The sequence below is a fragment of the Stegostoma tigrinum genome, chromosome 17 (assembly GCF_030684315.1).
Source record: "Stegostoma tigrinum isolate sSteTig4 chromosome 17, sSteTig4.hap1, whole genome shotgun sequence".
In the NCBI taxonomy this organism is placed as follows: Eukaryota; Metazoa; Chordata; class Chondrichthyes; order Orectolobiformes; family Stegostomatidae; genus Stegostoma; species Stegostoma tigrinum.
In genome coordinates this window covers 5,636,249-5,663,713 of record NC_081370.1, presented here as the reverse complement: position 1 = coordinate 5,663,713, position 27,465 = coordinate 5,636,249, and the positions used below count along the sequence as shown (strand labels likewise).

General features: G+C 52.3%; 1 protein-coding gene across 4 annotated transcripts in view; it reads right to left on the bottom strand.

Moving 5' to 3' along the window:
* Positions 1 to 27,465, bottom strand: part of mrpl23 (mitochondrial ribosomal protein L23) — a 76,532-nt gene that overhangs the window by 9,488 nt on the left and 39,579 nt on the right. For 2 of the 4 annotated variants that reach the window (XM_048545598.1, XM_048545599.1), the window contains exons 2-4: positions 12,192 to 12,314; positions 11,410 to 11,492; positions 9,230 to 9,303 (exon numbers count right to left, since the gene is read on the bottom strand). In XM_048545598.1, the coding sequence (XP_048401555.1) occupies positions 9,230 to 9,303; positions 11,410 to 11,492; positions 12,192 to 12,314 (280 nt within the window). Of the gene's footprint in view, positions 1 to 9,229; positions 9,304 to 11,409; positions 11,493 to 12,191; positions 12,315 to 16,634; positions 16,839 to 27,465 lie in introns of all 4 variants that reach the window. The other 2 variants (XM_048545600.1, XM_048545601.2) reach the window with 2 other exon arrangements.

Here is a 27,465-nt window from a genome sequence, read left to right as displayed (position 1 = left end):
TCTGTTTTACATTTTATTGTTAATTTTCTACCTTAATATTTACAGAAAGAATCAAACTTTAAAATTGAGATCTTTCACCATCCAAACATTTGACAGACCACCAGTACGCAACATCTGTGGTGGTGGCCCTTGAATCTAGCAATCAGAAAAGTACTTTTCTTGCCAGTTTTACAGCAAAGCTGGAATGCTTGTGGAAGGCTAAACACTCTTATTTAATTTTACGTGATGATTTAAAATTCATAAAACTGAATCAAATACTCATGCTGACGAAGAACGTATAATGTCATATTGGTTTGAGGAAGGTAGTGCCCCAGACAGATACTTAAAACAAAATTTGCAAGATACAGAGAAATCTTGCAATTCAATGCACAATGACATTGCTCACAAGGGAAATAAAGAACCACAGAAAAGGAACAGCTGTGATATCCATTAGTCAGTTCACAGGTAACTTGTGAGTAAAGTTATACTTCGGATCAAAGCTCACATCTCTGATTCTCAGCGCATGGTGTTTATGCTATTCACTTACACAAAGCCAATGAAGTATTAGATAAGAACACATCTTAAAAGGATTGGTCTGATGGTGCACTATGTTGCCTTTGAGCTTGGGTTCCAGCTCAACTGAAAACGTTTGCTAATTACTCTACTGCAGATAACAAGGTGTAGAGCTGGATGAACACAGCAGGCCAAGCAGCATCAGAGGAGCAGGAAGGTTGACATTTCAGGCCTAGACCCTTCTTCTGTGTATTCATCCGTGGGTGCTCCAACAGTAGCCACATGGCCAATGACGGCGGGCACATTGTGGGAATGGTCCTGGGTAGGATTGGGGATTTGGGAGGTGGGGGAAGCCAGTTTTGGGTGGTAGGCACCAGTAAGTTTACTGTACTTACGGTTTCTAGTATCCAATAAAGCTGAGTAGAATTGAGTTCAGGTTGTGAATCCTACAAAGAATAAAAAAAAGAAGTCCTTTTGCGAGTCTGGGAGAGGGAGGCTCTGAGCTGGGGTAGGCTTGATTGTAGTGCCAGGAGACGCCAGCACATTGCTGCGAGTGTGTGTTTCAGGAGTCGCAGGGAGAAACGCTTCTGAAGGATCACTACTGCAGTACAGTTTTAGAATGATGATACAATGATAAAGCTTTTTCAACGAACTATCAAAAGATAAATGCTTCTTGTGATTAGACTGTAATGCATCAGTCAACCCAGTGGGGTAAAGGCTTGGAGAAAGCACAAGTTTTGTGTCCCATTCAAATGAATTTGCTCTCATTATTTCTGTTTTCTTGTAACAGAATAGAGCTGAAATTTGCCTTGTATTTGTTACACATTTGTATGAGAACCTTTGTTTCACATTGTTCAATGGAGCTCAAAGAGTTTCAAGTAATTCATTATTAGTCACTTTTTCATACAGAAACAGATAATCAACTTCCAGGTAAAATATGAAAACAATTGAAAATTGATAGAGTAGGTATTTTTTCCTCTGAACATATTAACTGAAGGATGTCCAATTAATAGGCTGTTACACCTTTAGATTTGAGAGGACAGGGGTGTTGTAGGAGCACAAAATCAAGCTACGAAATGAATTCTTGAGGTAGAGAGAGAGATGGGCAACTTCCTTGGTCTACTATTTTCTACCAATATAGATAGATAGGCTCTGCTCTTTAACACATCATCTAATCTAACTTAACCATATCCTAATGCTCTCATTCAGTTTAGACCTACCACATAGCCTGTTTAGTCATACTTACATTCCCTTTAGAGGTAAAAAGTAACAGCTATGTGTTTTTAAAGACAAGCACACAAAATCAGTGAGGAAAAAAACTCTTACGCACAACCCCCAATAACACTCATCAAAAATGAATCTCCTAACCCGTAACCACAGAGTTGATCATCATCTGCACTGAGCAATTGTCAACAAATTCATATGATGCCACTCCAAATGTAACAGCCCTATTTTCTGAGGCTGAGCTTCTACATATATCTGATTTATGTTCCAGCGTTCATATTAGATATTTATTATTTCACCAGCAGCAGTGGGTTTTGACAGTGTGAGATGATTTAAAGATTACACAGTACAGAATAAATATGAAAGATAGTGTGCTTCCATCTAGTACATAGAAACAGCCAGCCTAATGAAAAGCAGGAAGAGCAATTTGTTTAAGACGATGCTGCCATCTAGAGGATAAAAGCTTTTAGATTACAGTTACCAATACATTCTATTGTAAAACAGTCAGAGTCACAGCACGGAAACACACGCTTTGGTCCAACTCATCTGCAACGACCAGACATTCCAAGCTGAACTATTCCCATTTGCCAGCACTTGGTCCATCCTTCTAAACCCTTCTTATGTATCCATCTAGATGCCTTTTAAATGTTGCAATTGTACCCACCCTTACCACTCCTCTGGCAGCTCATTCTGTACTTACCTTCAACCTATAGTTTTGGATTTCACCCACTGCAAGGAAAACACCTGGAGCTATTCACCCTACCCATACCCCTCGCGATTTTATAAACCGGTTTGAGGTCACCCCTCAACCTCCAACACTCCAGGGGAAAAATGCCCCAGTCTTTTTAGCCTCTCCTTATAACTCAAATCCTCCAGCTCCACCAACATCCTTGTAAATCTTTTCTGCACCCTTTCAAGTTTAACAACATCCTTCCTATGGAAGGTCCCTAATGTGCACTGAAAGTATGTATATTGTCACATTCTCCTTATGTTGAATGAATAGAAATCGATTTGTAAATGAACTATAATCTACAATAAGAAACCTTCCACACAAAAAGTTGAAGGGACATGCAAGCCAAAGTGTAAAATATTAACACTATGACAGTACACAAACAATCCAGAGACTAACCAGGCTTTACGAATCTGAATCTAGACAGCCTGACATTTTGTGATGTGGATGTAGTAGAAGTGTGCCAACAGATCTGCACAGAGATGACAACATGGAGATACAATGCTGTAAAGATATCCTCGACCTAGTTTGTATCTGGGATCAAGAAACATAAGGGATGCAGAACCCAACCTGAAATGACTCAAGACATCAACTGCATTACAAGATCCATCAATTGCTAGTATTTCCCCATATCATTCTAAATAAATTCATAAGAAAACTGGCCCCACATCATAGGAAGAATTAAGCAACCAACTGTTGCACAAGAGCTTGGCAGCTTAAATTGCACTTGGGTTGTTTTCTTCGCAGCAGAGAAGAAAAGGGGCTATCAGTTTGAGGTTTAAGATTAGGAGGGGCACGATGGAAGAACATCAGGGTGAATCGGAAGCAGCTGTCCCCCTTGGTTGAAAGTGTTGATAACCAAGTAGCATAATTTTAAGGTGAAAGGAATGAAGTTTGGGGAAGGATGTGAGGACATTTCCCCTTCAAGTGGTGGTGCGAATCTGGAACACACTGCATGGGAGGACAGTAGAGGCAGGAAATCTCACAACCTTTAAAAAGTATGTGGATGAGCACTTGAAATGTCAAAACATTTAGAGACTAAGTGCTGGAAAGTGGGGTTAGTATAGATAGGTGTTGGGTTTTTTTTGTCACTGCAGACTCAATCAGCCGAAAGACCTCTTCCGTACTGTAAGATTCCATGACTCATGAGGAACAGGCCATCTCACTGAATGGAGATATATCACATCAGCACTTCCAATAAAGCAGGTCTTAGTGTTGCTACCACGAAGCAGCAACAGCAATGAACAACAGACATCACAATTCCAAACGGGACCCACATAACCATAAAGATCACAGTTTCTTAATCCTAAGAAATTTAAGGATACTTTTCACTTGAGAGTATACCACAAAGTATACGGAGTAGTTTAGAGCTCAGAAACAGTTTTAAAATTCTCTGCAATCATTACACACAAAGAAAGATAAGTTCCAATTTTTTTAAATGACTTCCAAATACCTCAAAACAAAACAAACTAGAACGCAACACAAATGCCTTTAAATGAATATTCCAAATCAATGACCAGTAAGAAGTTTTTAAAATGAGTACAGCATTCTTCAGCCTAAGCTCAACTGCAGAATTCATGACCCTGAGTTAACAGGTTATGGTGTCTAGCTGAAGACTGAGCACATCACACAGATTGACTCTCCAGCCTCGGTACTGAAAGACTGGAAGAACATTTCTCAAAGGCCACTTGCCTAATCAAGAATACATTGAAAAACTTCCTGCCTTTTTTCCGAAGAGTAAAATCAGTTCTAGTGTTTTGGCCAAACCTTCCTCATGAAGCAACAGCACCAAAAACAGATTAATTGGTTGTTCTGAAATCGCACTTTGGGGAAAAAAAATGTCAAGGCTTTATTCAGGAACACAAAAGGAAATTTAGTAGAATGGTATTAATTATGTGGAGAAACTGAAGAAATTGGGATTGTTCTCCATAAAACAAAGACTGAGAAGAGACTTAACAGAAAATTCATAAGTCTTGATAGAGTAATTAAAGACAATTGATACAGAAACTTTCTTCTAGTAACACAGTCAGTAAACAGACAAACAAATTCAAGTTAACTGATAGAAGAGCCAAGATTTTTTTAGTGCAGTAATTTACAGTGACCTGGAATGATCTGTCTAAAAGAATGGTGGAGGTAAATTTAACTTTCATGGTGATTTGGCTAAGTACTTGAAAAGGGACACAATTCAGATTACAGAAGAAAAAAATGTCCAATTGTATTACTCCTTCAAAGAGACAGCGTAGGCACAATGAGTTGAATGGCCCCTGTACAATACCATTCTATTATTCAATTTATTGCTATTAGTGGGGCTTTCCTGCACCTTTGCAACATCCTGAGGTTATGAATTTTCACTTACAAGCAACCAAGGTTCTCATTTGATTCTTTACTGTTTCATTCAAGCAATACACATTATAAACATTCAAGTAAGAGTAAAATCCAATTTATTTTAATATTGTTCAAAAGAGCCTTGGGCAGTATTTTGTTCAAACTGTACGGACTGACAATTTACAATATTCAGCTGCTGCTTGAAATGCTGTAATGCGTGAAGTGTTGTATCTGGAATGTTTTTCACTAGACAGCACTTTTTGAACCTAATGAATCTGAACATGCCTTCCAAACCGGAATGACATAACTTACGAGGAACAAGGTGACATCTCAAACAGAAGGTCAGCATTTGTGGCTATGTCCACATTCTTTTCCATTGGGATACAAGATGCAATTGACTGCAATATTACACATACACTAAACCAAAATGATATTCAATCGTGAAATGCAATAGAACTACAGGGGTCTGGGAACATCCTGCACAGAAATTGCTCATTTATTTTTAAAAGAAACATCTTGAGAAGAAAATTGCATTGTTACAGAAAGCCTCTACACGCATTCCTGTTTTGAATGCTCAATTGACAATCTGCAGTGTGTACCACATTCTCAAATTTTTTGCTACGTCTACCCGAAAGGGAAATGAATGCATTAAGAAGTGCTTTAGCTCACATCAAGTTAGATTTAGGCTGAGGAAAAAGGAGGCTCAGGGTACTGCCTCTCAAGAGATACCAAGCTCTCTCACAGTAACTAATATTGATCCAATAGCGACCTGCCAACTTTGCTCGGCAGATGTTCAGTAGTTCAAGCAATGTTCTGTGCGTTGCCTTAAAATACAGAATTGAAAAGATAAGCAACACAGTGTGGAAGACTTCAAATGTCAGCTTACATCACCAAAAACAGTCTTGGTTCTGTGTCAGCTCATGAGTTCAAGCCACACTGCAGAGGGTACTATTGAGGAAATGTGTGGCACTGTCAGACCATTCAGTATTCCAATAAAATATGAAAAAAAGACCCCATTACACCCATTCAGGTGGACAGAAAAGATTCATGGCATATCCAAAATAGGGTTTGAGGAAATGTCACCAGATCCGAAACATTAACTATGATTTCTCTCCACAGATTCTGCCAGACCTGCTGAGTTTTTTCAGCAATTTCAAGAAACGTTCCATGGCCTGACCAACATTTATACTCAAAAAGATTAGTTGATCATTTAGTTCACTCCTGTCTGTGGGACCTCACTAAACACAAATCAACAGTCACTTTTTTTTGCCTAATAATAGTAACTACTCTACCAGATAATTCATCTGCTCTGATACAGTTTTGGATATTCTGAGGGATAAAGAAGTGCCGTTCTTTTTCATTTGCAAACCTTCACGTGGACTAGGTGTTTAACGTCAATGTTACTTGAACTTCAAAGCAGCTTGCTGCACACTCCATGGTTTGTGACATCAGCAAAGGTATAACAAAGAGCTTATTAAAATCTAAACTCCAGATTCTTTCATTCTCCCTCAGTTCTGTAAACATCCGACCATGTCCTTTAAATGAGTTCTCCCTCATAATGGGCCATTCCACAGTCAAAAGTGAAGACAAGTGAGTCACTGGGATCAACCTAGACTGAATCCTCTTCCTCAGAGAACTATTTAGATGTCTAAGATCAGAAACCTTGGGCTTAACACACACTCAGTGAGAACTTATGCTTCACAAGATCTACTCACTTCTTTTAAAAACAAAGTCTTTTACCTCTCTTTCTTATTTTATTGCTAATTAGCAGTCTCTGAAACTGTGCCACTCCATCACTCAACAGCTTGTAAACAAGTCAGCAAACACAACACTTACTGACCTGACACACTGCTCCAACTAAGCTTATGAGGATTTTCAAAAATTGCTAAAATAAAAATTAATGCTTCCTGTTTACCAAGAACGAGCTGCTCTAGGGAAGCCTTAACCTTCCTCTTCCCCAGTCACTCATTTAAATCTGAATCATCTGCCAGACATTTTTACCACTGCCCTGTGTCCAGCAAAACAGCTTTAAGCACTACTCACCACATTCTTTGGACATTTGCTCTCTTATTCAACTGTTGCTCATATGAAACACAGAAAACCACCACCCACGTTCAGCTCTCTCTAGCACTGTTTGTATAGAGAGGACAATGATCTTCAAGGACATGGGAGAAACATAACCTTTTACTGTCAAGTCTTTATGAATATACTTTTAAAACTCAGATTTGATGACACAGTAAGTAAAAGCATTAATGTCAAATTCAGCTAAACAGACTGGTTTAGACAGAGGAGTAGTTGCAGGTTTTGCTCAAGGAAGTCAGGCACCACAAAATAACAGTACGAAAGGGGGCTAGCTGTTCATCATGTCTGTTGTGGCTCTTTGAGCGAGGTATTGAATTTGTGCCGGTCTCCTCCTCCCATGGCTTTGTAATTTTTCTTTTCAAGTAGATATTCACTTCCCTTTAAAAATCATGACTCAATTGCCTTACAAACCTTTTGAGGTTGTGCAGTCCAGATTACAACAATAGACTCCATTAGAAAAATCTCCTATTCCTCCCAGCTTCAACTGACAATTAGAATCATACAGTTACACAGCACCAGATCCAATTCATCCACGCTAAGCCAACATCCTAAACTGAACTAGTCCCATTTGCCTACATTTGGCCTATTTCTCTCGAACTCTTCCTGTTCATATAACCATCCAGATGCCTTTTAAATGCTGTAACTGTACCCACCTCCAACATCTCCTCTGGCAACTCGCTCCATACATGCACCACCCTCTTATGTGAAAAGGTTACCACTCAGGACCCTTTTAAATCTTTCCCCTCTCACCGTAAACCTATGCCCTCTAGTTGTGAGCTCCATTACACTGGAAAAAGACCTTAGCTATTCATCCTATCCATGGTTTCAAAAAACTTCTTTAAAGGTCATCCCCAGCTTCCAACACTCCAGGGCAGAAAAGCCCCAGCCTATTCAGCCTCTCCCTGTAGCTCAAACCCTCCAATCCTGAAAATATCCTCGTAAATCTTTTCTGAGCCCTATCAAGTTTAATAACATCTTTCCCATAGCAGGGAGACCAGAATTGAATGCAGCCTAACCACTCCCGGGTACAGCCACAACATGGCATCCCAACTCCTATACTCAATGCACTGAGCAATGAAGGTAAACATGTCAAATGCCTTCTTTATCACCCTGTCTACCTGCAACTCCACTTTCAAGGAACTATGCATCTGCACTCCGAAATCCATTTGTTCAGAAACACTCCCAGGGCCCGACCATTAACTGTACAAATCCTGCCACAATTTGCCTTACCAAAACGCAACACCTCACATTTATCTAAATTAAACTCCATCTGCCACTCCTCAAGGTCCCATTGTACTGCAAGATAACCTTCTTCACTGTCGGCTACATCACGAATGTTGGTGCCACTTGCAAACTTACTAGTCAAACCTCCCATATTCACATTCAAACCATTTATATAAATGATGAAGAACAGTGGATCCAACACTGATCCTTGCGGCACAATACTGATCACAGGCCGCCAATCCGACAAACAACCCTCCACTACCACTCCCTGTCTTCTACCTTCAAGCCAAATGTATACCCAATTGTCTAGCTCTCCCTGAATTCCATGTGACCTAACCTTTCTAACCAGTCTCCCATGCATTGTTGAATGCCTTGTTGAAGTTTATACAGGCAACGTCCAATGCTCTGCCTTCAATCTCCTTTGTCACTTCTTCAAAACACTCAATCAGGGCTACACTGGAGTCTGCTCATATAATTTTTTGACATGAGCTGTAAATGAATGACTGCTTACACTTAATGAATGCACTTCCTCTCAAAAAAGTAAGGGTCACACTGACCCCTCATCTCCAGCAAGTGCTAGCAAGATCTAAATTCTCTAAAGAAAAGAGGCAAGTTTGGAGTTGTACCAGATTTGGTTAATCATTTTAAAATGCAAGCATCCTAAAAGTATAGAATTTGAAGCATTTTCTGCGATTTCTACTGTAAATAATGCTTGCATAGTACACGGTGCAGCCTTAGTTAATAAAACTACATATTTAGCTACTTAGATGATAAATAAGATTTCTGAAGAGGACCCAAAATGTGAACTGTTTCTCTCTTCATAGGTGCAACCAGACCCGCTGAGCTTCTCCACCATTGACTGTGTTTGTTTAGTGGTCAACAAAATGTTTCACTGAAATGTAGCACATTATGTATGGCGAGAGAATGCCTTTATTTAATGACATACGTGCATTTTGTAAAGGACAGAAATTGACTTGCTTCTGAGGAATAGTACACACTTTTTTGGTATCAAGTAACAAAGCATTTAATCTGTACACAGGCAATTAAACTACTGAGCATTGTAGTTTAGGGTAAAAGCTGAAGAAAATCTAATCATGGACAATATTTGAGAACTGTCACAAGTTAGATAGAAAGAGATTGGCCTTCACTTACCAATTGAACATATGCGACTTTATAATCAGGACGCTTCACCCTTTGATTTTTATGGTTTCTCTTCTTATGAGTACCTAAACAGCAGTTTTGAGTGATCATGAGAAGATATACTAAGTTGATGCACTCCAATACAATACATTTGAAGAGAACTTAATAGTATTATTCAGAATGCTTTCCAACAACACATTGATTAAACCAACTGTCTTTTGTCCCTGGCTCACAAAATATGTTGCTCTCAGCAGGTTTGTGATCACCATTTCACCACTATCACTAAGCCATCTGTTATTCCAGACAGGCTTCCCAGCTTTCAACTTAAACCTGTCTAGTCTTGTCAGACAGTTGAATGCTCATTACAAGCTGTTTGTCCTGCTTCCCTTTTAAACTTAAGGTATTTCTCCTTTACCAACTGGCTTCTTAAGAATTTTGACATTCTTCGCTGATATGACCAATCTCTATAATATTCCTTTCCATTCTTTCTGCCATCCTCCATTCCTTTGCAGAAAACAGTAGGAAGGAGTCAGATTCAACCCCAAACCCTGGTCAAGTCAGCTGACCACAACAGTAGACAAGCTAAAATTGATCATTACATCCTGTTTAGCAGCTTCAAAAAAAAAGCAGTTCTGAATTCTGATGCCCTCGGTGTTCACACAACATTTATTGAGAAAATGGGACAGCAACAACATACATACAAAATTGGTTGAGTTACAAATTGGAAACAAAGTAAATTAAGTCAGTGCTTTTAAGGCTGGAGGAAGGTTGGCAGTGGAGCTCCCCAGGTCAGTTTTGGGACATTTGCTTTTCCTGATGTGTATGAACAATTTAGACCTTGGTGTGCACAGGAAACTAAGAAAATGAAAAAAGGATTTTGACAAGTCGGTGGAGTGGGCAGATAGGGGACAGATGAAATTCAAAACAAAGAAATGTGAAGTGACATATTTTGGCACAAGGAAACAACATAAAATAAAGGATGTGCAGGAGCAGAAAGACTTGGATACAGATGAGGATAAGTCAATAAAGTTGGCAGAACAGGTACAGCAGTTACTAAAGTATCACAGCCTTCATTAACAGGGATACAGTGTACAGAAACAAGGAGAGTGTGATGAACTTGTCAAATACATACGTCAGACTTCAACTGGAGTACTGTACACAATTCTGGGTGTAATACTTTAGGAAGGACGTGAATACATTTGAGAGAGTACAGAAGAGACTTACAAGAATGGGTCCACGGATGACGAATGAGTTATGAAGACAGACTGGAGAAGCTGGGACTGTTTTCAATGGACATGAAAAGGCCAAGAGAAGATTTGATAGAAGCTTCCAAAATCATGAGGCGGATTGGATAGAGTAGATAGGGAGAAACTCGCTATTACGAGGGGGGATAGTTTTAAAGTGAGTGGAGGTAGATATAGGGGAGACGTCAGAGGTAGGTTCTTTAATCAGAGAGTGGTAGGGACGTGGAATTGGCCTCATTAGGGACATTTAAGCAGCTTTTAAATAGGCATATGGATGCTGGTTTAAGGTAGGGGTGGAGACTAAATAGACCTTAGGATTAGGTTAAAAGTTCGGCACAACATCGTGGGCCAAAAGGCCTGTACTGTGCTGCCTTGTTCTATGTTCTATGATCTAAACCTTTTCCCTTGTAAAGGGATTGAGAGCAAGACAGCACAGATATAAGGCAGATTGCAAAAGAAGCAAACATGCTGTGAGAAAGAATCTTTTTCAGAGTAGTTAGGATCTGCAAAGTTCTACCTAGCAGTGTGATCGAGATAGCTTCAACTGAGGTATTCAAGAGGAAATGAGACAATGATTGAAATAAAACGATATTCAGGGATATGGAAAAATGACAGTAGAATGGAACTACTTCAGAATGCTCATTCAGAAAGCCAGTGCAGATACAATATGCTGAATGGCCTCCCTTTGAAACATAATAGCTCTGTGATTGTGTGTCCAACTGTAAAAGCATGTAGTGAGTATGGATTTGGAGTGGATGGGACAAAGTTGTAATGTTCCATCCCACAAAGCATTTGTTCCAAACATTAGCTCAGCCACCTAGATAGACAAGGCACCCAACAATACTAATCACTTATCAGGAAATGGCATGATATATGGCCAATGTTAAAGCAAGGTTCTCTGTAATAGTTTGGAGACCACTCTTTTAACCAGCATTGCCAGTTACTTACAGTATTGTATTCTGGTCCTCACTGCAGCTACTGGGACACTATAGATGCTTTGTAGGTAATTCTTCACATCAAATTTTGTCATCCTGTAAAACACAGGTTTGAGATTGAAGACGATTAAAAAAAGAGGTTAATATGTGGAAAAAGAAATGAGTGAATGTTTTCCCCACACTTAAGAATTAGAGGATGACAAAATTATTCAACTTCAAAACACAGTTCACAACGTTGACTAGCAATAGTAAGTTAGTTATTAATTGATAGTAAAGTACTAGCTCAATATACTGCTGTGGGATAGCAAATGTTTATACCCTAGATCTTGCACACTTCCATTAACTGAAGCTTGTACTTTTCATATCCAGAAACATCTACAATACCTTAACAGCTCACACAGGGCCTCTAGTGGCAAAAACTAGCATTATTAGGCAATAATCAGAGAATATATTAAACAAAATGTCTGGAAGTGCACACATTTTAATCATCAAGGCGTATGCTTTTACAGATTGCACAGGACTTTGCCAAAAATCCAGGTGGAATCAATCCAACAATAGCCTTCTCAATAAATCAGAGCAGCCACCATGAGCCAGTGTCACATTTCTTACAAGCCCAGAACAGAGCTGGTTAAGGTTGAGGAGCAGTTCACCCTCTGAATGAAAGAGTTGAGTATCCCAGGAAACGATATTGAATACTGATGCCTTTAAACCAGGACTGTGTGCATAGACCCACATGATTTGAAGTTCTAATAGTCTTCGATTTCGCTGACTACATTTCTAACCCCTTCTACTTACTCCATAGGAATCCTAAACTGGACTGTATTCTCTGGCTGCTCCCTTCCAGGCCTTACAAGGGTCATAAAAAAGTTGGTTCGAAATATCCGGAGCTGAGGATTTCCAAGTTGATATAACGGATAGCTGTTGGGACATAAATAATGAAATTTGAATATGTATTTTATACTAAAGAAAAACAGATATTGCTGGAAAATTTCAGCAGGTCTGGCAGCATCTGTGGAGACAGTAAATGTTTCGGGTCCAGCGACCCATCTTCAGAACTGATGGGAGCTAGGTCTTCATACAGAAGATGGAGGAAATGGGGAGTAAATGATAGGTGCAGATAGAGCCCAAATAGACAGAAAAACAGTTGGACAGACAAAGGAGTGGTTAAATGTCAGTGAGGGGGAATGAATAGCTGCTAATGGGGACAATTAGTGACTGACAATGGTTTGTGTGTGGTAGCAGCCTGTGTAATGACAAGGCCTGGTAAGTGGAGGTGGGTATAAGCATGGGCAAAGGTATTCAAGCCCTAAAATTGTTGAAATCAATATTAATCCAGAAGGCTGGAGGATTCCAAAGCTGTTCTTCCAGCTTGCGCTGAGCTATGCTGGAGTACTGCGGCGAGACTGACAGTGATGTTGGCCAAGGAGCACGATAGTATGTTGAAGTGGCAAGCAACCGGAAGCTCAAAGCTTTTTTCACGGAAAGAACACAGATGTTCCATGAAGTGGTCACCAGTCTGCACTTTGTTTCCCCAATGTAGAGAAGACCACATTGCAAGCAACGAATACAATATACTAGATTGAGTGAAGTGCAGGTAAAGGGAGGTGTGGGGATGTCTGAGAGTGCAGGAAGAGTGGAGCAGGTTGTCCAGAGGGAACAGTCCTTGCTGAAGGCTAACATGTATGGGGAGAGGAATGTCTGGTGGTGGCATCCCACCGGTGGTGGCAGAAATGGTGACTAATGAGCCTCTGGATTTGGATGCTGGTGGGATGGTAGGTAAGGACAAGGGGATCCTTTTGCTGTTGCGGGAGGGAAGAGAGAGGGTGAGGGCCGAACTGCAAGAGATGGGTCAGACCAAGCTGAGGGCCCCGTCATCAACAGTTCTCACTGAACAAGTCAACTGCAGCTAAAAGACCAGAGGTAGAGCTCCAGGTGGAGGTCCAGTGTTGGAGGCAGGCATGGAGCTATGTGAGATGCGGAGAGGACTAATGTCCAAAGAAATGGGCACAGAGATGAAGGAGACAGTAGAAGAGTTCAATGTCATGTCATGCCCGAAATTAATTTGGGTGGGGACGCAGAGGGATAAAACTGAGACATTTGCTGAGTACAGAACTTTCAGCATCAGACAGCAGAAGGTCCGAAGGGATAGTAAATACATATTGTTGGCCCTGAATGCAAATATGCAAAATCCTTGTTTAAAAATCTTTCTTCCTGCTGCCATATTTTTATGGTACTCACAATTAATATTTAACACTGACATTTCCTATCTAAATTCTGATGGGATGTTAAACTAAAGCCATCAAACCTCTTACCAAGGGATTCTCTAGCTGTCCTGGCCAACATTTATTGCACAAATAGCATTGTGGAGATAATTGAAAATAAATCATTTACAACATAAAAAAGCCAGCTGACCCGTTGAGCTCATATAGATTACCACTTAGCTCATTAGTATTACGGGATGCACCAACGAAGTGAAAGGCATTCTATATCTACAGGCACATTCCTTAGGTTCAGTGGAATGATCATCAAACTGAAGCAATAACTCTAATTTTCATAGATGCTGTGACATTTTTCCAACAATTTGTTCTTGTTCCATACATTCCACATCCACAGTATTTTGATTCTGTATTTGTGCTCATTCATGTTTTCAAAAATCTAACTGAATTGCCTTCTACAATGAATCAGTCAATTCATGCTGCCCTTTCTGTAAGCAAACTTTTGACTTCTCCCATTCACAATTCCCTCAGACCTGAGGATTCCAATCCTACCAAGAGCTATTCATCCTAACTCAACCCATCTTAAGATTTCCCCTTACAGTTACACTTATCCTTCTTCCTTTTTTCCACTCTAACCCCATCCCAAAATGACAAGCCAAGTGCTCAACCTCCTTCCCCTGCTCCCTGGTTAGATTTCTTCTCATGCAAAACTTAATTATTCTACATCTGAGCTCTTACTATGCCCCTCCTAACTAATCACAGTTGTCTATCTCCACCAGCCCCCACTTCCTTATGTTTTCATCCATCATTCTTCGACTGTCTCTCCCAACTTCCCATCCCATATGATTCCTTTGGGTTTCCCTTCCTCCACCCGATCTCTCAAATTCCCACACCAAGGCAACTACCTTATAAACGAGACTGACCTGTAAACCCAAATATCCAATGCCAACAGAAATAAATCTGCACTAAAATCCAAGGTACAGGTCAGTTTGTTGCCACTACAACAATAAACAATCCTACAGATACAGATTTGATTGACTGCCATGCATACTGCCAGATTACTTCCCAGATTCAAGTCATTTATCACATTTCTTTTCATATTTAATTTAAATCTAAAGGCAAACTTGGTAGAACCAAGGAGCATTGACTTTATCTGATCCTATTCATAGCTCACCTATAGGATTAAGTCAGGCAATTTCTAGGCAATTTAAATGAAGAAATAGATCTTAGGTCAGAACTAGCATTCTTATTGTAACTCAGATTAGAACCCATACAGATCATACTATTCCACTAAACACTTTAAGAAATGCACAGTTTGTTCAAATAATTAAGACAAGAGGGGCTAGTCTCAGCATCTTGGCTAATATTTAGCCTTTTTTCAAAATCATTAAAACTTATTATCTAGTCATTATCTTGACACTAATCTTAACTGTTACTGGGACCTTGCAGTGCACAAACTGCATACCATATTTTCTAGGATTCCAGAATGACTACTACGCTTTAGAATTTTTTCATCTGAGGTAAAATGCTTTCATTTTTACCAAGATTATAAAACGTGCTATACAAATGCAAGATTTTCTTTGTGGGGCAAGTGCAATTCAATCCATCTGATGTTTAATATACTACTAAAGCCTTTCTCAACAGAATCTAGCTAAATACCAAATAGTGCCTACGACAAAAAAACTTTTGGAATCCAGAATTATTACAGCTCAGTTTAAAATAAGTAGTGCAATGGCGCCTTTTCTTATTCATTCGTGGAATGTGGGCATTGTTGGTTAGATGAGTATTTATTGTCAATCCCTAGTTTCCTAAACTGAGTGACTTGCTAGGGCAATACAGAGTATTAGGAATCAACAACATTGCTGTGGGTGGGGAGTTACATACAGGCCACTCCAGTAAGGATGACAGATTTCTTTTGCTAAAAACGATTAGTGAACAAAATGGGTCTTTACAACAATCAACCGTGGTTATACAGTGGTTACCAGTAGGTTAGCTTTTCATTCCAGAGTGATTCATATGGATATCCCCAGAACATCAGTCAGGGCTCTGGATTGCTAATCCAATGACACTCCTTCTGTCATTCAGCTGCAGGAACCAAAAATTGCCGCATCCTCCTTTGCAGTTTTAGAACTTTGAATGGATTTAAGGACTCAAATGACTTGACCATAATTTATCAATTTCACAACATATTCCTGCCTCACAAAGGCGAACCTGTATGTTGTGCTAACATGCTAAATTTACAGATTTACATCAAGTTCAGTAAGTTGATGATCTTGACCAGAAGTTAGCAAACCACTTAGAGAAGGCAAAATATAGATGTGTGGCCAAGGCGTGGATCTGTCAAATTCACTGGGAAATTCCCTAACAAATTGCTGCTTCATGAAAGCTTTGCAGCAAGCTTTTAAACTGGGCAGACATTTTGGACTTGTTGCAAGACTAAGTCAAATTTCAGTAATGAAAATAGCAAAGACTTTGAGAAATGGTGGGCTCATGATACAGAAAGAAAGTACGTAAACTTTATCTCTTAAACTAACTATCTCTTTCAAAATCCTGGCAAACTCACATCACACTTCCAGCTAAGATAACAAGGCGTACAGCTGGATGAACACAGCAGGCCAAGCAGCATCAGAGGAGCAGGAAAGCTGGCTTTTCAGGTCCAGACCCTTCAGTGTCTAGGGCTGAAATGTCAGCTTTCCTGCTCCTCTGATGGTGCTTGGCCTGCTGTGTTCTTCCAGCTCTACACCTTGTTACCTCAGATTCTGCAGCATCTGCAGTTCCTACTATCTCCCACACTTCGAAGTGGTCTTTGAACATGTGAATTTGCACTCTCAAAGTGTAGGAGTTCCACTAATCCTCTTTGTAACGGCTATCAAGAGAGATGCACTCCTTTTCCTTTAATCCTGCAGGTTTTTCCTTTTCAAATATAATTATTTTTGGAAAAGTCGATCACACCTCCTTTCACCATTACTTCAAACAGTACATTCTTGATCATAATACATTGTCCAGTAACTTTAAATTCCACCTTTACAGACAACTGTGCAGATGTCATTCAAGTATAATGAGTCAAGTAGAGCACAGATTAGGTACACTGGAAAGAAAGTTAGAGTTCGTTCAGACTAGTTGGGGTCAGTTCAGTTCACATCCAGTTTATTTCACAACTGCTGGCAGACACAGCGTTTTCATTGGCAATATTCCACACTAAGCAATGGCCTCTCAGTACCTGGACCTTTTTTGAAAAAAAACAAAGAAGGTCAATCCTTTGTCGAACAACAGCAAACTTTGTTTTCAAATGGCACTTTATGAACCGGCATTCTCGATAAACTGGCAAAACTGTATACCCAAATATCGTGGGGCAGTTGAGGGAGGGGGAGGGGGGCGAGGTGGGGGAGATGGATGAGGAGACAGTGGGGGGGGAGGGAGGGGTGAGTAAGGGGAGGGTAGAGAGGGGGTGAGCAGGTGGAGGAAATTGGGGAGACAGCGGGGAGGTGGGGCGAGTGGAGGGAAGACTTGGGGGGAGGGGGAGAAGGAGAAGAGGGTTGCGGTGCGTCTGGTGGGTGCTGGTTGGTGGGGAGTTGGGGGGGTGTGGGGAGTGGGGGGGGGGTGTGGGAAGTGGGGGGGGTGTGGGGAGTGGGGGGGGGTGTGGGGAGTGGGGGGGGTGTGGGGAGTGGGGGGGGTGTGGGGGAGTGGGGGGGGTGTGGGGTGTGGGGAGTGGGGGGTGGGGGGGGGTGGGGGGTTGTGGGGTGGGGGGTTGTGGGGTGGGGGGAGTGGGGGGGGTGCGGGGAGTAGGGGGGGTGCGGGGAGTGGGGGGGGTGCGGGGAGTGGGGGGGGTGCGGAGAGTGGGGGGGGTGCGGAGAGTGGGGGGGGTGCGGAGAGTGGGGGGGTGCGGAGAGTGGGGGGGGTGCGGAGAGTGGGGGGGTGCGGAGAGTGGGGGGGGTGCGGAGAGTGGGGGGGGTGCGGAGAGTGGGGGGGGTGCGGAGAGTGGGGGGGGTGCGGGTGGGAGTGGGGGGGGGTGCGGGGGGGGAGTGGGGGGGGTGCGGGGGGGGAGTGGGGGGGGTGTGGGGGGGGTGTGGGGGGGAGTGGGGGGGAGTGGGGGGGAGTGGGGGGAGTGGGGGGGGGTGTGGGGGGGAGTGGGCGGGGAGTGGGGGGGGAGTGGGGGGGGAGTGGGGGGGGAGTGGGGGGGAGTGGGGGGGGGAGTGGGGGGGGGAGTGGGGGGGGAGTGGGGGGGAGTGGGGGGGGGAGTGGGGGGGGAGTGGGGGGGGAGTGGGGGGGGGAGTGGGGGGGGGAGTGGCGGGGATTGTGGGGAGTGGGGATTGTGGGGAGTGGGGATTGGGGGGAGTGGGGATTGGGGGGAGTGGGGATTGGGGGGAGTGGGGATTGGGGGGAGTGGGGATTGGGGGGAGGGTGGGGAGTGGCTGGGGGGAGGGTGGGGAGTGGCTGGGGGGAGGGTGGGGAGTGGCTGGGGGGTGGGTGGGGGGTGGGTGGGGGTGTGTCGGGGGGTGGCGCGGGGGTGGCGCGGGTGGGGGGGGTGGCGCGGGTGGGGGGGTGTGTCGGGGGTGGGGGGGTGTGTCGGGGGTGGGGGGTGTGTCGGGGGTGGGGGGTGTGTCGGGGGTGGGGGGTGTGTCGGGGGTGGGGGGGTGTGTGTCGGGGGTGGGGGGGGTGTCGGGGGTTGGGGGGTGGGGGGGTGTCAGGGTGGGGGGGTGTCGGGGTGGGGGGGGTGTCGGGGGTGGGGGGGGTGTCGGGGGTGGGGGGGGTGTCGGGGGTGGGGGGGGGTGTCGGGGGGGGTGTGTGGAGTGGGGGCAGTGTGGGGGGGTTGGGGGGCTTGGGGGAGTTGGGGGGCGTGTGGGGGCGTGTGGGGGGCGTGTGGGGGGGCGTGTGGGGGGGGCGTGTGGGGGGGGCGTGTGGGGGGGCGTGTGGGGGGGGGCGTGTGGGGGGGGCGTGTGGCGGCGTGTGGCGGCGTGTGGGGGGGGTAGGGGGTGTGGGGGGTAGGGGGGTGTGCGGGTTGGGGTGGTGTGGGGAGTGGGGGGGTGTGGGGAGTGGGGGGGGTGTGGGGAGTGGGGGGGGTGTGGGGAGTGGGGGGGTGTGGGAGTGGGGGGGTGTGGGGAGTGGGGGGGTGTGGGGAGTGGGGGGGTGTGGGGAGTGGGGGGGTGTGGGGAGTCGGGGGGTGTGGGGAGTGGGGGGGTGTGGGGAGTGGGGGGGGTGTGGGGAGTGGGGGGGTGTGGGGAGTGGGGGGGTGTGGGGAGTGGGGGGGTGTGGGGAGTGGGGGGGTGTGGGGAGTGGGGGGGTGTGGGAGTGGGGGGGTGTGGGGAGTGGGGGGGTGTGGGGAGTGGGGGGGTGTGGGGAGTGGGGGGGTGTGGGAGTGGGGGGGATGTGGGGAGTGGGGGGGATGTGGGGAGTGGGGGGGATGTGGGGAGTGGGGGGGATGTGGGGAGTGGGGGGGATGTGGGGAGTGGGGGGGATGTGGGGAGTGGGGGGGATGTGGGGAGTGGGGGGGATGTGGGGAGTGGGGGGATGTGGGGAGTGGGGGGATGTGGGGAGTGGGGGGATGTGGGGAGTGGGGGGGTGTGGGAGTGGGGGGTGTGGGGAATGGGGGGTGTGGGGAATGGGGGGTGTGGGGATGGGGGGTGTGGGGAATGGGGGGTGTGGGGAATGGGGGGGTGTGGGGAATGGGGGGTGTGGGGAATGGGGGGTGTGGGGAATGGGGGGTGTGGGCGGGGAGTGGGGTATGTGTGGGGCGTGGGGTTGTGTGGGTGGGGTGTGTGTTTTTCTGGGTGTGTGCACATGTCGGGGGTTTGGGGGTGTGTGACTCAGCAGTGGGCGGCTGAGTGTGTGAGGAGTGGGGGGGTAGAGTGGGGTTGTGTGTGTGGTGGGACGGCGCAGGTTTGGGGGGTCGCGCACGTGTGGGGGTGCGCATGCATGTGGGGGGGGCGCATGTGGGCGGGTGCGTGTGTGTGGGGCGGGGGTGTGTGGGCGGGGGCGTGTGAGGTTTTGTGGGGGGGGATGTGTGTCTGTGTGTGGGGGGTGTGTGTGTCTGGGGGCGTGTGAGAGGGTGTGTGTGTCTGGGGGGGGTGTGTCTCGGGGATGTGTCTGGCGGGGTGAGTCTCGGGGAGGTGTGTCTGGGGAGGTGTGTCTGGGGAGGTGTGTCTGGGAGGTGTGTCTGGGGAGGTGTGTCTGGGGAGGTGTGTCTGGGGAGGTGTGTCTGGGGAGGTGTGCGTGTGACGGGAGCGACGGGGGTGTGTGTGTGAAGGGAGTGGGGGGGATGTGTGAGGACGGTGTGCGGGGAGTGTTGTGTGGGGGGGGGGGGGGAGTGTTTTGTGGAGGGAGGGGGGGGGGAGTGTTGTGTGCAGGGAGGGGGGGGAGTGTTGTGTGCAGGGAGGGGGGGGAGTGTTGTGTGGAGAGAGGGGGGGGAGTGTTGTGTGGAGGGAGGGGGGGGTGTGTTGTGTGGAGGGAGGGGGGGGGAGTGTTGTGTGGAGGGAGGGGGGGAGTGTTGTGTGGAGGGAGGGGGGGGTAGTGTTGTGTGGAGGGAGGGGGGGGGAGTGTTGTGTGGAGGGAGGGAGGGGGGGGAGTGTTGTGTGGAGGGGGGGTAGTGTTGTGTGGAGGGTGGGGGGGGGTAGTGTTGTGTGGAGGGTGGGGGGGGTAGTGTTGTGTGGAGGGTGAGGGGGGTAGTGTTGTGTGGAGGGAGGGGGGGGGAGTGTTATGTGGAGGGAGGGGGGAGGGGAGTATTGTGTGGAGGGAGGGGGGGAGTATTGTGTGGTGGGAGGGGGGAGGGGAGTATTGTGTGGAGGGGAGGGGGGGGAGTATTGTGTGGAGGGAGGGGGGGGAGTATTGTGTGGGGGGAGGGGGGGAGTGTTTGCGTGGAGGGAGGGGGGGGGAGTGTGTGGAGGGAGGGGGGGAGTGTGTGGAGGGGGGGGGGAGTGTGTGGGGGAAGGGGGGGGAGTGTGTGGAGGGAGGGGGGGGGGAGTGTGTGGAGGGAGGGAGGGGGGAGTGTGTGGAGGGAGGGAGGAGGGAGTGTGTGGAGGGAGGGAGGGTGGGAGTGTGTGGAGGGAGGGAGGGTGGGAGTGTGTGGAGGGAGGGAGGGTGGGGAGTGTGTGGAGGGTGGGAGTGTGTGAGGGTGGGAGTGTGTGGAGGGAGGGAGGGTGGGAGTGTGTGGAGGGAGGGAGGGTGGGAGTGTGTGGAGGGAGGGAGGGTGGGGAGTGTGTGGAGGGAGGGAGGGGGGGAGTGTGTGGAGGGAGGGAGGGGGGGAGTGTGTGGAGGGAGGGAGGGGGAGTGTGTGGAGGGAGGGGGGGGGGAGTGTGTGGAGGGAGGGAGGGGGGGAGTGTGTGGAGGGAGGGAGGGGGGGGAGTGTGTGGAGGGAGGGAGTGTGTGTGAGGGAGGGAGTGTGTGGAGGGAGGGAGGGAGTGTGTGGAGGGAGGGAGGGAGGGATGGAGGGGGGGAGTGTGTGGAGGGAGGGAGGGGGGGAGTGTGTGGAGGGATGGAGTGTGTGGAGGGAGGGAGGGAGTGTGTGGAGGGAGGGAGGGAGTGTGTGGAGGGAGGGAGGGAGTGTGTGGAGGGAGGGAGGGAGGGAGGGAGTGTGTGGAGGGAGGGAGGGAGGGGGGGAGTGTGTGGAGGGAGGGGGGGGTGTGTGGAGGGAGGGAGGGGGGGAGTGTGTGGAGGGAGGGAGGGGGGGGAGTGTGTGGAGGGAGGGAGGGGGGGAGTGTGTGGAGGGAGGGAGGGGGGGGAGTGTGTGGAGGGGAGGGAGGGAGGGAGGGGGGGGAGTGTGTGGAAGGAGGGAGGGGGGGGGTGTGGGGAGGGGGGAGGGGGAGTGTGGGGAGGGAGGGAGGGGAGTGTGTGGAGGGAGGGGAGGAGTGTGTGGTGGGAGGGGAGGAGTGTGTGGAGGGAGGGAGCGAGGGGGGGGAGTGTGTGGAGGGAGGGAGGGGAGGGGGGGAGTGTGTGGAGGGAGGGAGGGAGGGGGGGGAGTGTGTGGAGGGAGGGAGGGGGGGAGTGTGTGGAGGAGGGAGGGGGGGAGTGTGTGGAGGGAGGAGGGGGGAGTGTGTGGAGGGAGGAGGGGGGGAGTTTGTGGAGGGAGGAGGTGGGGAGTGTGTGGAGGGAGGAAGGGGGGGGAGTGTGTGGAGGAGGAAGGGGGGGGTGTGTGTGGAGGGAGGAAGGGGGGGGAGTGTGTGGAGGGGGGGGGGGGGGGGTGTGTGGAGGGAGGGAGGGGGAGGGTGGAGTGGAGGGGGGTGGGAGGGAGGGGGGGAGTGTGTGGAGGGAGGGAGGGGGGGGGGAGTGTGTGGAGGGAGGGAGGGGGGGGGGAGTGTGTGGAGGGTGGGAGGGGGGGGAGTGTGTGGAGGGGGGGGAGTGTGTGGAGGGAGGGAGTGTGTGGAGGGAGGCAGGCAGGGAGTGTGTGGGGGAGGGAGGGAGTGTGTGGAGGGTGGGAGGGAGTGTGTGGGAGGGAGGGAGTGTGTGGAGGGAGGGAGGGAGGGAGGGAGGGGGGGAGTGTGTGGAGGGGGTGGGAGGGAGGGGGGGAGTGTGTGGAGGGAGGGAGGGAGGGGGGGAGTGTGTGGAGGGAGGGAGGGGGGGGAGTGTGTGGAGGGAGGGAGGGGGGGGGAGTGTGTGGAGGGAGGGAGGGGGAGGTGTGTGGAGGGGGGGGGAGTGTGTGGAGGGGGGGGGAGTGTGGAGGGAGGGAGTGTGTGGAGGGAGGGTGGGAGGGAGTGTGTGGAGGGAGGGAGGGAGGGTGTGGAGGGAGGGAGGGAGTGTGTGGAGGGAGGGAGGGAGTGTGTGGAGGAGGGAGGGAGTGTGTGGAGGGAGGGAGGGAGTGTGTGGAGGGAGGGAGGGGAGTGTGGGGAGGGAGGGAGGGAGTGTGGGGGAGGGAGGAGGGAGTGTGGGGAGGGAGGGAGGGGGGAGGGAGTGTAGGGAGGGAGGGAGGGAGTGTGGGGAGGGAGGGAGGGAGTGTGGGGAGGGAGGGAGGGAGTGTGGGGAGGGAGGGAGGGAGGGAGTGTGGGGAGGGAGGGAGGGAGGGAGGGAGTGTGTGGAGGGGTGGGAGGGAGGTGTGTGGAGGGGAGGGAGGGTGTGTGTGGTGGGGAGGGGAGGGAGGGAGGGGAGGGGAGGGGAGGGGAGGGGAGCGAGGGGAGGGGAGGGAGGGGAGGGGAGGGAGGGGAGTGGGAGGGAGGGGAGGGGAGGAGGGGAGGGGAGAGAGGGGAGGGGAGAGAGGGGAGGGGAGAGAGGGGAGGGAGAGAGGGGAGGGGAGGGAGGGGAGGGAGGGGAGGGAGGGGAGGGAGGGGAGGGAGGGGAGGGAGGGGAGGGAGGGGAGGGAGGGGAGGGAGGGGAGGGAGGGGAGGGAGGGGAGGGAGGGGAGGGAGGGGAGGGAGGGAGGGGAGGGAGGGGAGGGAGGGGAGGGAGGAGGGGAGGGAGGGGAGGGAGGGAGGGAGGGGAGGGAGGGGAGGGAGGGGAGGGAGGGGAGGGAGGGGAGGGGAGGGAGGGGAGGGAGGGGAGGGGAGGGAGGGGGGAGGGAGGGGAGGGGAGGGAGGGGGAGGGAGGGGGGGAGGGAGGGGGGGGAGGGAGGGGAGGGAGGGAGGGGGGGAGGGGGAGGGGGGGGAGGGGAGGGGGGAGGGAGAGGGGGGAGGGGAGGGAGGGGGAGGGGAGGGAGGGAGGGGGGAGGGAGGGGGAGGGAGGGGAGGAGGGGGAGGGAGGGGGAGGGAGGGGAGGGAGGGAGGGGAGGGAGGGAGGGGGAGGGGAGGGAGGGAGGGGGAGGGGGGGGAGGGAGGGAGGGGAGGGAGGTGAGGGAGGGAGGGGGGAGGGAGGTGAGGGAGGGAGGGGAAGGGAGGAGGGAAGGGAGGGGAGGGAGGGGAAGGGAGGGGAGGGAGGGGAAGGGAGGGAGGGAGGGGAAGGGAGGGGAGGGAGGGAGGGGAGGGAGGGAGGGGAGGAGGGAGGGGAGGGAGGGGAGGAGGGGAGGGAGGGAGGGGAGGGAGGGGAGGGAGGGGCGGGAGGGGAGGAGGGGAGGGGAGGGAGGGAGGAGGGGGGGAGGGGAGGGAGGGGGAGGGAGGGGAGGGAGGGAGGGGGAGGGAGGGGAGGGGAGGGAGGGGAGGGGGAGGGAGGGGAGGGAGGGGAGGGAGGGGAGGGAGGGAGGGAGGGGAGGGAGGGGGGGGAGGGAGGGGGGGGAGGGAGGGGGGGGGAGGGAGGGGGGGGGAGGGGGAGGGGGGGAGGGAGGAGGGGGAGGGAGGGAGAGGGGGAGGGAGAGGGAGGGAGGGGAGGGGAGGGAGGGAGGGAGTGGGGGGGAGGGGAGGGAGGGAGGGGGAGGGGGGGAGGGAGGGAGGGGGGAGGGGGGGGAGGAGGGAGGGGGGGGGGGGAGGGAGGGAGGGGGAGGGAGGGGAGGGAGGGAGGGGAGGGGAGGGAGGGGAGGGAGGGAGGGGAGGGAGGGGAGGAGGGAGGGGAGGGAGGAGGGGAGGGGAGGTGAGGGAGGGAGGGGGAGGGAGGTGAGGGAGGGAGGGGAAGGGAGGGAGGGGGAGGGGGGAGGGAGGGAGGGAGGGGAGGGAGGGGAGCGGAGGGAGGGGAGGGAGGGAGGGAGGGAGGGAGAGGGAGGAGGGAGGGGGAGGGAGGGGAGGAGCGGGGAGGGAGGAGGGGGAGGGAGGGGAGGAGCGGGGAGGAGGGAGGGGAGGGAGGGGAGGGGGAGGGAGGGGGGAGGGGAGGGAGGGGAGAGGGAGAGGGAGGGGAGGGGAGGGCGGGGAGGGAGGGGAGGGAGAGGGAGGGGAGGGAGGGAGGGGGAGGGAGGGGAGGGAGGGGGAGGATGGGGAGGGAGGGAGGGGAGGGAGGGAGGGGGAGGGAGGAGGGGAGGGAGGGAGGGGGAGGGAGGGGAGGGAGGGGAGGGGAGGGAGGGAGGGGAGGGAGGGGAGGAGAGGGGAGGGAGGGAGGGGAGGGAGGGGAGGGAGGGAGGGAGAGGGAGGGGAGGGGAGGGGAGGGGAGGGGAGAGGGAGGGGAGGGGAGGGAGGGGAGGGAGGGGAGGAGAGGGGAGGGAGGGAGGGAGGGAGAGGGAGGGAGAGGGAGGGGAGGAGGGAGGGGAGGGGAGGGGAGGGAGGGAGGGAGGGAGGGAGGGGAGCGGAGGGAGGGGAGCGGAGCGAGGGGGAGGGGGGAGCGTGTGGAGGGGGGGGAGCGTGTGGAGGGGGGAGCGTGTGGAGGGGGGGAGCGTGTGGAGGGGGGGAGCGTGTGGAGGGAGGGAGGGGGGAGAGCGTGTGAGAGGGAGGGAGGGGGGTAGTGTGTGGAGGGAGGGAGGGGGGTAGTGTGTGGAGGAGGGAGGGGGGTAGTGTGTGGAGGGAGGGAGGGGGAGTGTGTGGAGGGAGGGGGGGGAGTGGTGTGGAAAGGGGGTGTAGTGTGTGGGGGGGGGAGTGTGTGTGGGTGGGGAGTGTGTGGGTGGGGTGTGTGTGGGTGGGGAGTGTGGGGTGGGGAGTGTGTGGGTGGGGGAGTGTGTGGGGGGGGAGTGTGTGGGGGGGGGAGTGTGTGGGGGGGGAGTGTGTGGGGGGGGGGGGGGGAGTGTGTGGTGGGAGGGAGGGTGGGGGGGAGTGTGTGGTGGGAGGGAGGGTGGGAGGGGAGGGTGGGGGGGAGTGTGGGGGGGGGGCAGGTGTGTGGGGGGGGGGGAGTGTGTGGGGGGGGGAGTGTGTGGAGGGAGGGAGGGTGGGAGGGGGGGGAGTGTGTGGAGGGAGGGAGGGTGGGAGGGGGGGGAGTGTGTGGAGGGAGGGAGGGTGGGAGGGGGGGGGGAGTGTGTGGAGGGAGGGAGGGTGGAGGGGGGGGGGAGTGTGTGGAGGGAGGGAGGGTGGGAGGGGGGGGGAGTGTGTGGAGGGAGGGAGGGTGGGAGGGGGGGGGAGTGTGTGGAGGGAGGGGGGAGTATGTGGAGGGAGGGGGGGAGTGTGTGGAGGGAGGGTGGGTGGGGGGGGAGTGTGTGGAGGGAGGGAGGGAGGGTGGGGGGGGGGAGTGTGTGGAGGGAGGGAGGGGTGGAGGGAGGGAGGGGTGGAGGGAGGGAGGGTTGGAGGGAGGGAGGGTGGGAGGGAGGGAGTGTGTGGAGGGAGGGAAGTGTGTGGAGGGAGGGAAGTGTGTGGAGGGAGGGAAGTGTGTGGAGGGAGGGAGGGAGGGAGGGGAGTGTGTGGAGGGAGGGGGGGAGGGGAGTGTGTGGAGGGAGGAGGGAGGGGAGTGTGTGGAGGGAGGGAGGGAGGGGAGTGTGTGGAGGGAGGGAGGGAGGGGACTGTGTGGGAGGGAGGGAGGGAGGGGACTGTGTGGAGGGAGGGGAGTGTGTGGAGGGAGGGAGGGTTGGAGGGAGGGAGGGTTGGAGGGAGGGAGGGTTGGAGGGAGGGAGGGTTGGAGGGAGGGGAGGGTTGGAGGGAGGGGGGTGGGAGGGAGGGGAGTGTGTGGAGGGAGGGAGGGTGGGAGGGAGGGGAGTGTGTGGAGGAGGGAGGGTGGGAGGGAGGGGAGTGTGTGGAGGGAGGGGGTGTGGGAGGGAGGGAGTGTGTGGAGGGAGGGAGGGTGGGAGGGAGGGGAGTGTGTGGAGGGAGGGAGGGTGGGAGGGAGGGGAGTGTGTGGGGGAGGGAGGGTGGGGGAGGGAGTGTGTGGAGGGAGGGAGGGTGGGAGGGAGGGGAGTGTGTGGAGGGAGGGGAGTGTGTGGAGGGAGGGGAGTGTGTGGGGGAGGGTGGGTGTGGGGGGTGGGTGTGGGTGGGAGGGAGGGGAGTGTGTGGAGGGAGGGGAGTGTGGGAGGGAGGGGAGTGTGTGGAGGGAGGGAGGGTGGGAGGGAGGGAGTGTGTGGAGGGAGGGAGTGTGTGGAGGGAGGGAGTGTGTGGAGGGATGGGGTGTGTGGAGGGAGGGAGGGTGGGAGGGAGGGGAGTGTGTGGAGGGAGGGGAGTGTGTGGAGGGAGGAGGGTGGGAGGGAGGGGAGGTGAGTGTGTGGAGGAGGGAGGGTGGGAGGGAGGGGAGTGTGTGGAGGGAGGGAGGGTGGAGGGAGGGGAGTGTGTGGAGGGAGGGAGGGGTGGGAGGGGAGGGAGTGTGTGGAGGAGGGAGGTGGGGGGAGGGGAGTGTGTGGAGGGAGGGAGGGTGGGAGGGAGGGAGTGTGTGGAGGAGGGAGGGTGGGAGGGAGGGGAGTGTGTTGGAGGGAGGGGAGTGTGTGGGGGGGGAGGGTGGGAGGGAGGGGAGTGTGTGGAGGAGGAGGGTGGGAGGGAGGGAGTGTGTGGAAGGAGGGAGTGTGGAGGGAGGGAGTGTGTGGAGGAGGGAGTGGGGAGGGAGTGTGGAGGAGGGGAGTGTGTGGAGGGAGGGAGTGTGTGGAGGGAGGGAGGGGGGAGGAGGGGAGTGTGTGGAAGAGAGGGAGGGTGGGAGGGAGGGGAGTGTGTGGAAGGGAGGAGGGTGGGAGGGAGGGGAGTGTGTGGAGGAGGGAGTGGAGGGAGCGGGAGGGGAGTGTGTGGAGGGAGGGAGGTTGGGAGGGAGGGGAGTGTGTGGAGGGAGGGAGTGTGTGGAGGGAGGGAGTGTGGGAGGAGGAGGGAGGGAGGGAGGGGGAGTGTGTGGAGGAGGGAGGGTGGGAGGGAGGGGAGTGTGTGGAGGGAGGGAGGTGGGAGGGAGGGGAGTGTGTGAGGAGGAGGGGAGGGAGGGGAGTGTGTGGAAGGGAGGGAGGGTGGGAGGGAGGGGAAGTGTGTGGAGGGAGGGGAGTGTGTGGAGGGTAGGGAGGTGTGTGAGGGAGGGGAGGTGTGGCTGGAGGAGAGTGTGTGAGGATGAGATGCGGGAGAGGAGGAGTGGGTGAGGGGACTGAGGGTCGTGATCGTGGGCGGGGAGTGGGTGGAGAGGGGGGAGTGATGTGGAGGGAGGAGTGTGGGAGGGAGGGGAGTGTGTGGAGGGAGGGAGTGTGTGGAGGGAGG